The 11603-nt window shown below is 46.1% G+C and overlaps 1 protein-coding gene and 1 long non-coding RNA gene across 11 annotated transcripts in view; both read right to left on the minus strand.

Moving 5' to 3' along the window:
* Positions 1-616: 616 nt before the first annotated feature.
* On the minus strand, positions 617-1434 carry LOC147635531 (uncharacterized). Its single transcript, XR_015266671.1, has 3 exons — positions 1335-1434; positions 1184-1243; positions 617-1077 (listed from the first exon to the last, which is right to left on the minus strand). It is a non-coding gene; the product is annotated as an uncharacterized LOC147635531 (long non-coding RNA).
* Positions 1435-1491: 57 nt separating this feature from the next.
* Positions 1492-11603, minus strand: part of LOC147635532 (protein phosphatase 1 regulatory inhibitor subunit PPP1R8 homolog) — a 10916-nt gene continuing 804 nt past the window's right edge. For 6 of the 10 annotated variants that reach the window (XM_086802869.1, XM_086802870.1, XM_086802867.1 and 3 more), the window contains 2 exons: positions 11247-11603; positions 1492-2583 (listed from right to left, as the gene is read on the minus strand). The exon at positions 11247-11603 is cut by the window's right edge. In XM_086802869.1, the coding sequence (XP_086658995.1) occupies positions 1746-2583; positions 11247-11603 (1195 nt within the window). In that variant the 3' untranslated portion in view covers positions 1492-1745. Of the gene's footprint in view, positions 2584-3223; positions 3888-3985; positions 4148-4252; positions 4599-11246 lie in introns of those variants that run through there. The other 4 variants (XM_086802864.1, XM_086802868.1, XM_086802863.1 and 1 more) reach the window with 4 other exon arrangements.

Raw genomic sequence — 11603 nt, forward strand, 5'->3', positions numbered from 1 at the left:
CCCCGTTTCTTTTGGTGTTGGTGGGCACACCTTCATGTTCTAAACCTATAGCATTAACATGACACCTTACACAATTCTTTCATTGGACATGTTTGTCTTGCAAAGTCAAGACAATTACGCCCTACACCAAATTGACTTTTAGTAAGAACACGCATAGCATGTAATTTAGAAGGTTCTCTACTTGAAAAAAACAAAACAAAAAAGAGGGTAACCAAAAGAATGGAGACATGGAAGCATCACTTTGAACACAATTTTATAGCATTGACATGATAGTATGGCGATGTTCCACCTAGTTCTTTCGTAGGATAGGACATGTGTGCCCTGAGAAGCAATGACATCCTACACCCCATTGACCTTTTCTTTTTTCCCAAAAAAAAATGTTTGGTTACTTGTGTACCATGTAGTAATTACGACCTTGCAAGTCATTAAACCTTGTATCCACTTCTCTAAATTTCTAAAGCATGATAATAAATGAACTATACTAATGTGTGGATATACAAAGTGTACTTTTACAACTCTAAAGTAATACAAGTGTCTGTATAACCCTAATCAAGTATTGTTGCAAATATCCTTTTGAAAATTTTATTCCAGAAGCTGAATATGATGAGTTGAAGTTGTGACAGGAAATATGTTACATGGTGCCCTTAGATTGAGAAATTAGGAGACCCACCCACGCACACACCACCACCAATTTATCTCACCCCATGCCTTTCTCCTTTGAATCTCTTGTTGCATTTTCTTCTTTGAATACTGAACCTCTTTGGTTCTCCAATCAAACCTCCTTGCAACTCAAATAGGCCACCAAGTACACACCACCACCAATTTATCTCACCCCATGCCTTTCTCCTTTGAATCTCTTGTTGCATTTTCTTCTTTGAATACTCAACCTCTTTGGTTCTCCAATCAAACCTCCTTGCAACTCAAATAGGCCACCAAGTAGAGCATACATGTATTGCATGGGCTACAAAAAGCTATGTTGTATATTATATAGGAATTCAAAACTCAGCTACATTGAGAAGCCAATACATCATACTCCTGAACCATCCCATGCTCTTACAAACAAGGACAAAGTGACTCCTGAGTCAAATCGCATTCCCACATGGAAGATACTTAGCTTTGAAGAGAGGATAAACATGTGATGCTAAACCGTGCCCAAGAATGAGACAGACACAACATCACTAACCTTCAAAACAGAGGCACATAAACCATTCTCTCATGCTCACAGAGTCGCACACGAAACGCCCTACAAATGAAGAGACCATAACAATCGTACAACTCCGAGTGTCAAACCTAAATTTAAGTGATACAATAAATGGGTTAAGTTGAGCTACAACCTGATGTTTTTGTGACGCCCACCCATCCACTCCCATCTGGTCTATCCTTGAGGTCCCACAGTTTATACAGCTCAGAAATTTCAATCCACTGGGCCGTCATTCTAGCATTAAATTCAAAATTATTATCCACGCACTGACAAAGAAGACTTTTTCCAACTTCCAAACAGCATACAACTGAACATGTTCTTTGATAATCATACAAAAAGGTGCAAACGTCAAAGCCTCTAGCACAGCAACCATCAAGCTCAGAAAGTTGAATAGGAAACTCTTATGTGCTGAAGTTAATTTCATTGTTCCCCTCTGTTGATATAGTGTACAGCTAAGATAACAACCGATAGAACACAGGATGTGTCAACGTTTGCCTAAAAAGTACCTAGGGGAATTGGAGTAAAGGCTACGAAATAAAGCAGCTCAAGTTGCAGCATCTCCAAATAGATCGTCAAGATCATCATCGAAGGTTGAAGGTTTGTGTGTTGTCGCCGTTTCCATGTTTTTACTTTCAATTCGGTTGATGGCTCTGTCCTTTTCACTGTTACTCAGCCTTGATGAAGCCACATCACTATCCCCGACTACATTTTTGGCCCAAGAAGCACCCACTGTGACTGCAGATGAGTCACCATACAACCCACCTTTGCCAGGAGATTTCACTTTCTCAAGAAACTGCTGGAGCTTCTCTGTCACACCCTTTGACGAACTACTGGGAGGAAGTGTTTTGGTGCTGCCCTCCTTCCCTTTCGGGATGACAGTTATCTCAACTAGGTCATCAAATCTCCCCACAAGAGAACCCTCCTTGACACCTAGGGGTCCTGGCTCAGTGCTGACATCAGCTCCATCAGATATGCCAACCACCTCAACCAGAACACCGTCATACTGATCTCTGAAAGTCACATGTGCCTTTCTTGGCTTCTTAGTAGGCCTTTCTGTATGCTTGCTTTGTGACAATGACTGATTCTTAGAACCCAAAACAGCCTGGTTTTGTCTGGACATACCCAATTTATTCAAAAGTGTGTTGTATGCCACTACTGCTTCCTCATCAGCAGATGGATCGGGAGGAGGTGGTAACACAAAATTAACAGGGGGCTGTGACAATTGTGGAACTTGAGCCACACCTTTCCTCAACACATAACTTCGAGTTGAGGCTGCAAATTTAAGGGATTGACCTTCTTCAAGTTCCATGGGGTTGTCTTTACTGAGGCGCTCATTCGCAACAAATGTACCATGAACCGATCCCAAATCAATGACATAAACACTGCACAGTTGCAAGGTGTTAGAACCTATATTAGCAATTGTGTCCTACTGAGACAATCAATATTTAAGCGAGACCTGGAATAAAACCAGTAGAAATTTGAGCAGTGCTGCAAAACAAGACTAGACAAAGATCTCGAGAAACCCCAAAACATTTTTTGAAATTATTCTACAAGATTATTTGCCTATAACCATGCAAATGATTGGGCCAGAAATACTACAAAAATATTTTGCCAGGAATACTACAAAAGCCTATGCTATCCATTTAACTACTTCACTACGCCTTTGATCAAAAGCAAGGGAAAAAGGCCAGCCCTTGTATGACCAGAATTTCCTGCACTCGTGAGCGGGGCATCCTTACCATAGACACAAGGACACTCCGTTTCGGGGCCTATCGGAGCGGAAACTCCGTTTCCAATGTCACCCGTTTCTCGTTTCCTTTGTGCCGTTTCTTGATGAGACTCTTAAGGTTGCATACAAAATATAACTATGTTGCAAGGTGGAAAGGTACGTAGTGTACGGCACGCTATCAGTACGTACGGAACGTACTTCTGTACGGAACAAATTTTAAGGTACGTAAACAGTACGTACCATTTGTAAACAGTCCTAGAAACCTGAATATTTTGTAGACATAGCAACCAAAATACTTAAAATAAAGACTGAACCTCATTACTTAAAGTTTAAATCAATTATCAGTTACCAAGCCCATTACACAATACCTCATGTCAACAGTCATAGTGATATAAGCAAGAACCATGAAAGTCATAGATGATAAAAGAGAGTACAAATATCATGTCTACAGCACATGTCCTGGTCCACAAGTGCAAAAAGCAAAACAATGAAACACTACAGTTGTCTAGACTCTAGAGTCTAGACGCAAGAGTCTCAAATCTCATCATCAGATGAAGATGATGAGTCTTCTGAAGAGAGCATGCCTCCATCACTGATACCATTGCCCTCTTCATCGAACTCTGGCTCAGCAACAACAAGCTCCAGTGCATCCTCGTCATGTGCCTCGGGAATCTGAGTGTGAATGAGTTCGACAGCCTCATTTGCACGCCTCTGCTGGGTGCGACGAACTGGAAGCTTTCCCCTGCGAATGCTCTCTCGTCTCGCTGAGCCTGGATCTGGAGCTGCCTGGCGTAGAGGAATGCTGAGACATCGTGCACGTGAGCGGGTCACACAACGATCCACGCTCTCAAGCTCTCTATGTAAAGCTCTCAAAATCCCACCTTGCTCATCTCTAATCTGCCGATCCACAAGCTCCGGGCTGGGTTCATCTACCAATTTGAGTCGTGTTGGATCAACCTGTTTAAACATGCCACAAATTGCATATTGGATATTCATTGAACTAGAAAAAAATTTCTTCTTCTAAGTTCTTCTTGAGTCCAAATTCCAATTTATACCTGCTTCGGTGACCCCAAAGCATGGTAGCTTCGCACGAGCCTCATGTTAGCTCTGCAGTACACCAACTTCTCTAATTGAGAAGTACTAAGGCGATTCCGAATCTTGGTTTGTATAAGCGAGTATGAGCTCCAGTTGCGCTCACATGCTCCAGCTGAGCAATCCTGTGCAAAAATGAGTGCAATGCGAGCAAATTTGTAAATCTTTTAATGCTAAAACATCAAGCTTCACTTCCGAAGACTATACTTTAGAGATTAATTACAAGTTACCTGAGATAGAACACGAAGACCAAAGCGTGAAAGGTTTGGAAGACCAACCCTTCCATAAGAGTGCCACCATGTCAAAGGGAATTTCATGGCTTCCTTCCTCAATGACACAGGTCTCGCAAATGAAGCACCAATACCACTCATGTAATTGGTGAACTCTCTATCGATCTGAAGTTGCTCCTCCTCTGAGAACATCCTTCCAACATACTCTGACTGCTTCATGCTCAAAGCAGGATTATTCCATAGCTTTGGCGACCTGTAGAGAGGATGGAGCATGGCAGCCATCGCATGGATGGGACGGCTCATGAATGTCCACCGTTTGTCTACAATGTCCAAGATCTCACCTCGGCTGAAAATGAGAGATTGAAAATACATGTCTTAGGTTATAGTGCTAAGTGTACACATGTTAGTCTTGACATGTCATGAGAATCGAGAATCGAGAAGTCCTAAAAATCAAAGAAAGAGGAAGAAATTAGAACTATTGCTTACCGTTGAACAGTCATCATGGAGCACTGAGCAACATGGTCTTTCATTTGCATAAACAAATGAAAGACCAGCCCCAAAGTTGAGCCCTCCATGTCTGTATGTCGGAGAAGGACATACAAAGGCTTAAGTGCAACTGAAAGGCTATGAACCTGCTGCCAAAAATCATCATCCAGGATCCGCCTCTGCAAGTATTTTGTACGCTCATCCTCTGAATGATGCATCTGGCGCCACCTTGGATCCACAACTGTTGATGATAGTGAATCTCTTATCTTGTAGAGCCTATCCAAGACCAAGAATATGTAGGCGAACCTAGTCTTGGAGGGTCTCACCATATCCAAAGGGCTATGGCTCCGAAAGATGGCAAGAGCCTGATGCTTCTTGCGGAAGAAGGTGGTGATCTTTACAGCATCTGCAACAATGGACTGCACCCAAACAAGCTTCCCAATGTCTTCCATAAGTAAATCAAGACAATGGGCAGCACATGGAGTCCACACTATATGTGGAAACTCTGCCTCGACCATTTGACCCATTGCCTTGCAGTTAGAGGCGTTGTCGGTCACCACCTGCACAACATTGTCCTCCCCAACCTCAAGGATAGCCTGTCGAATGTGGCCATAAATGAACTCCCCTGTGATCCTGTCTCCTGCTCTCCCTGCATCCACGGCACGCAAGAAATAGGTGCCCAAGCAAGATGACACAAGGATATTGATTATGTGCCTCTTGCGAATGTCTGCCCACCCATCTGAAATAATAGTGCATTCAAACTCCTGCCAACCTGCTTTCACAAGAGTGAGCGCCTTGTCTATCAAGGCCTTCTGCTCATCCATGGATGTACACATCTTCGTATACTCAAGACCTGCCCACGTCTCAGTAGGCCCTACCTGCGCAATTGCTTTCAACATTCTTTACCATTGGTCTATCCTTAACACATTGAAGGATATGTTACACTCAATAAGAGTACGACAAATCTCCATTTTTGCCACCCTTTGCCGCTCCTTTACCCAAGCTTGTGATGAGATACAAGAACGCAGAGTGGATTGCTTTGATGCCTCCCCTGTACCTCTCGCATCTTGTGGCAGGAGGTCCTCATCATCCGCAATACATGCCCTTTTCCTGCCTGTGGTGGATTGGGCTGAAGCCAAAAGACTTTCACCCTCATCTAGTGTACCTGAACCTATAACATCTCCAATAAAAGCATCATGGAGAGCATCTTGCGTACTTTCACCACCTCTAACACTGCTTGCACCACCCATTGCAGGACAATTCTCCGCAATCAATTGGTCCCTCAAAGCTTGTGGTATTTTATCACATGGACCACATTGATTGGTGCACCCGATACCTGTCATGTGCTTGATGACGCGAGTTATGGTGCTAGTGTACTGCTCCCCGCAATACTTGCATGACCATAGCCGAGTACCTGACCCTTGCTGAGAAGGGGTGTTAACAACCCTCAGGACATTGGTGTGGATTGCCCAGTTCGGGTTAGTCTTGCGCGGCATGATGAAGTCTAGGCGGAAGAGAGAGCAAGGAAACTTGCTCTGCAAAGTTTTGCAGGTACCCATAGGACACTCGATTTTGCAAGTACACACAAAATGCCCTAATTTTGGTCGCTTATCTACAATCGCCTGATCGCCACACACGCGCCTCGCCACACGCCACATTTTTTTTTTAATGATTCCGTATGGATCCGTACAGTACGGTACCGTACCATACCGTACGACTGTATCGTACTGTACGGATCCGTGCGTACGTACGGCAGCAACCTTGCTATGTTGTTTCCAAGAAGCCATTTCTTATCCGTTTCCGTTTCCGTTTCCGATAGCCTTGTCGTTCTTGTTCCGTTTCCCGTTTCATGTGACTATGAACCTTACAGCCTCCACTAACACTATCCGTCCTCCTGCCAGGGTGGCCAAGTCCAATAAGACCACAAAATGTACTTCCACTGTTTACCCCCGTCATGAGCAGCACAAAGGCATCCATACGTGCAAATAATAGCGACTAGCAAGTGCCACAGGGGCCATTATCAGACTTCAAATGTGCAATCCCAACGCACACGTTTTTCATCAGGTCTGAGTAATACTCATCTGTCCAAGGGTGACATGCATGTGCCATTTCCCAAGGGACATGGTTGTGAAAAGGCAACTGGAGCCCTACTCTACTGGCTAGCAATTGAACAGCCGAGTGATAGAATATTGACCAAGTGTTGTGAGATCCTCAAGGTTGTCAACCTTGAAAAGTAATATTTTTTGCCTCCCTGTCTTCCACCCAAGGTACGGAAATGGCGTAACAAGCCAATGCTGACCATGAGCCAGCATTGTCAGCTCCAAAGACCCAACACAGGTGCAGATACTGGACAGAACTATGGAAACAATATGTAGCACCACTCCAATCAAAACATGTTGTGCGCAATTGCAATTGCGCACAACATCAATCAACCCTGTTACGAAGTACCAAGGACTGCTGTCAAACTAGCCTGGCCCAACCAATCGATTAGCAAAATGCAGGTCATGGTATCTGGACTGCTACAGAAATTGGGCAATAACCAATCAGTAACCCATCAATCAGCACACTGCAGGTGACAGTATGTAGTTATCCTCTTGTGACTGAATGCATGTACATAACTGTTAGAAGTCATCTCCTATCTATTTTTATACACCAGGGCCTTTGTTGTGGGTGTGCCCGCCCTTATGAGGTGTTTTCTCATTTTTCCCCACTCTCTCTATTTTTCCCCTATTTTTTCCCATTTTTCTGTGGCTTGGAAGGCAGCCCTGAGATGGCAGGAGGACCCAGTAGCTGGCCGACTGATGGCACTGGTCCACGACTCCATTTATGTTATGGCCGACTGCTCACAGCTGGCCGACTGGCTGCATATGCTGGTCGTGGAGTTTCAGGACCAGTCGGCTGCCTTTAGCACAGGCCGACTGGGTATATGGGGCCATATAAAATGGCCCCCAGCCCCCATTCCATTTTGTATCATACTCGGGATCTTCTTGTGTATATAGAGCAGAGTTACACACCTCTATCTCTCTCTCTCTTGTGCTATGATTTTCTGCACTGCGTTTTGCTCGTGTTCCCAGATCTGGTCATCATCTCCGCTGCCTATTCTAACATGGTATCAGAGCCTAGGCTCTAGATAGTTCTTGGGATTTGTGTGAGCAAGAGGGGGACTCTTGTGTTGCTGATTGGTGGACTGTTTGGGACTGTTCGGGAAGAGGAGAAGCAAGAGGACGGCGGGCTGATTTGCTGGACAGCCACTTGCAAGTGTTAGTTCTTCTTTGTTCCCACCCACCCACCCACCCTTTTCAGAGTACATCCCCGCAATGGCAGATCTGTTTGAGATGGCCGAGAGGCACGTGAAGATCCCGACACTCCCCACGTTACCGGTGGACCGTCAGTTGGACGGGAGCAACTACGGCATATGGAAGGTTATGATGGAATTTGTTCTGGAGTCTTACGACCTCGCTGATTTCATCGTTGTTGGGGTTCCACGGCCGGAAGTAGAGGAAGGGGAGTTACCGTCGATCCGAAAGGACCGGGAGGCTCAGACACAGATGTGGGATCGTGTCAACGCCAGGGTCCGTTCGTTTATCTTTCTCAACTGCACACCGCATGTAATCAATCATGTAAAGTATATGACGCTGGTCAGAGGTATATGGCAGCATTTGGCCTCTCTTTACAACAGGGTATCGCCCATGAAGAGGATTTCCTTGGAAGTACAGATGCGGGTTATGAGCCCTGCAAAGTCGTCGACGATGCGGGAGCATATTAACAAGCTGCAAGCTCTTCAGCAGGAAGTTCTTCAGGCTGGGAAAGAGATATCGTCAGAGGACATGGCCATAACGTTGCTGTCGCACTTGCCCTCTTAGTACACAGCATTTTACTCGTCTTTGATTACCAGTGGCAAGCTCAGCACCGTCACGTGGGAGGAGCTTGTGCCCATGGTCCTGGACCAAGAGGAACGATTCACGAACCCTCCTCAGGGTGGAGATTCGGAGGCCTTAACTGGCCAACGGTCGAAAGGCCGTAACACGGGCAAAGGGAAGGCTTCTTCTAAGACGAAGTCCGTTACTGTCACTTACTGACCGCGAGAAACTAAAGGCAGAGAGGACCTGTAATGATTGTGGCGAGAAAGGCCACTATTGGAGGCAGTGTCCCAAGCGGAAGACCGAGAAGGGTGAAGATTCCTCAGCACAGCAATCATGAAGACTCCTTTGTGCACCTGGAGGTGGTGGACACCAATGTTTCATTTTCTTCAGGTAGGGAGGAGATTGGAGGACTCTCTGCAGCGGATACTCAGGAGTGGATTCTAGACAGTGGTGCTTCCAGACACATGACTCCTTCCCGCTCTGGTTTCCAGGATCTCTGCAAGTATTCTGGTCGCATTCTTACTCGGGATACATCCACTATCCCAGTTCACAGTGAGGACAGGATGGAGATAGTTCCCGATGGCAGAGGGGGGAAGCACTCCTCCCAGGTGTTGTATGTTCCGTCACTTGGTTTTCATCTGTTGTCGGTGCATCAGGTTTGCAAGACTGGCATACGGGTGGAGTTTGATGAGCATTTTGTTGCTCTCCTGGACAAAGCAACAGGCCAAGTGGTTTGGGAAGGCGGAGTGGAGAATGGAGTTTACAAGCTTTTAGCACTCTCTCTCCCAGGTCCTCAGGTTTGTGATGAGTGGCAGTCTGATAATGGCCACTTAAGTGTGGATACGCTGCAGGTACAGGCTTTCCAGGACCAGATGGTGGATAGCTTGCCAGTAGATGGCAGCAGTTGGCAGGAACTCTCCAGTACTGATGTTGGTGGTTCTTGTGTTCGTCAGTCAGAGGAAACTGAACACGTCACTTATGCTCTGATGTCTCGTCGTATTCGGGACAAAGAACCTCCAGTAGATGAGGATGTTCTTTCCACGGGGACCTTTCGGAAAGCCACGCAGGTGGCAGTTGATTACTCGCAGAAGGAGGTGCATACTCCAGGCTTTGTGGTTCCGAATTCAGAGGGGGTGGTTGACAGGTTTCAGAAGGCCTTCCGTGGTCTTCATCAAGTTTCCAGGACTTGTTTTTGCACCGTAACAGGTGTTGATCCTTGTGAGCAGTGTGATGCCTCTTTGACTCAAAAGCAGAATGGTTCATTGATCTGGTTGATGGACACCAGATTGGACGGGAGCTTTCTGATGAGGCAGTTGAGCTCATGGTTGCGGATGACTCTTTGGGAGGCAGGATTGCGTTTCATGTGGTTTCTACGGCATGCGAAGGATCATGGACTCTTGTACACAGGAGGGGGATTGTTGGATGGAGTCTGACTCCACGGCTGGAGTGACTCAGTTTGGGGAGGAGATCCGGACACGAGGAGATCTACTTGAGACCTAGGAGCAGTTTTACGCAGCAGTAAGAGGCAATCATCTTTTGCCTTGTCGTAGACAGAGGCAGAGTACCGAGCTGTTTGTGATGCTGCTTGTGAGGTGGTGAGGATGCAGAGGTTGCATTGCAGGTTTGGGCTTCCACTGGAGGAACCCATGGTCATCCAGAGGCACTTTGTTCGTGAACAGATCGTTGCTGATGACATCTTGCTAGAGTTCTGTTCGACGAAGAACAGTTCAGTGGACCTCTTCACGAAGTCGCTACTTCAGGATTTGCTCAGGCAGCACCCCAACTCCCTGTGGTTGGTTTCACAGAGGAGCTGAGAGGGGGTGTTAGAAGTCATCTCCTGTCTATTTTTATACACCAGGGCCTTTGTTGTGGGTGTGCCCACCCTTATGAGGTGTTTTCTCATTTTTCCCCATTCTCCGTATTTTTCCCCTATTTTTTCCCATTTTTCTGTGGCTTGGGAGGCAGCCCTGAGATGGCAGGAGGACCCAGTAGCTGGCCGACTGATGGCACTGGCCACGACTCCATTTATGTTATGGCAGACTGCTCACAGCTGGCCGACTGGCTGCATATGCTGGTCGTGGAGTTTCAGGACCAGTCGGCTGCCTTTAGCACAGGCCGATTGGGTATATGGGGCCATATAAAATCGCCCCCAGCCCCCATTCCATTTTGTATCATACTCGGGATCTTCTTGTGTATATAGAGCAGAGTTACACACCTCTATCTCTCTCTCACTTGTGCTGTGATTTTCTGCACTGCGTTTTGCTCGTGTTCCCATATCTGGTCATCATCTCCGCTGCGTATTCTGACAATAACAGCACCATTTCGCTTCGAATTCACAAAGAAAAATTCGGCAACGGTTGAATTTCCTGATCGCTTAAAGACTTCTTAACCTGAAAAAATACACTTACCCATATTCCATCTCACCTAGCTTCATTTGTTGAAACACCCACAAAACTTTTATCATTTACTTCCGAAACAAAAATGACTCAACCTGATTGACTTTTAAAACTGGATCCTGACGACAACATTCCATACATTTGAGACAAAAATCACAGCAGCAAAGATCATAAACCAGCTGAGATTAAGTGGAGTGATAGCCACTGTTCACCTGCACTTCAAGGTTGTAACGGAATGAATTAACAGACCTGCCATTCTTGTGTTGCACCACCACAGCATGTTGTCGAGACACGGATGGATGATCTAGCACAAAATCACACATTATTGCTTGCCGGCCAAAAATGTGACGCCTCTTTTCCAGGCTGATTTTGTCCACAACCTCTCCATCTTTAACAACATCCAGCCAATAGAGGCCTGGCCGGGGCTCCACTGCCCAATCTGGAGGCTGCCAGTTGGACTGCCCACCCCCGACACCTGTAGTCTGTGCCGCAGTGGGTTCCACTGGTGAGGGTTTTGGAGGAGCAAGTGGTTGTGGGCGCACCTGGTGGTTTATCGTAGGCAAAAGTGATGGGCGCACTTGTATTGAGGCAGCTGCCGAAGTAGCT

This window comes from Cibotium barometz, chromosome 9, assembly GCF_041138505.1.
Source record: "Cibotium barometz isolate CiBa-2024 chromosome 9, ASM4113850v1, whole genome shotgun sequence".
Classification (NCBI taxonomy): Eukaryota; Viridiplantae; Streptophyta; class Polypodiopsida; order Cyatheales; family Cibotiaceae; genus Cibotium; species Cibotium barometz.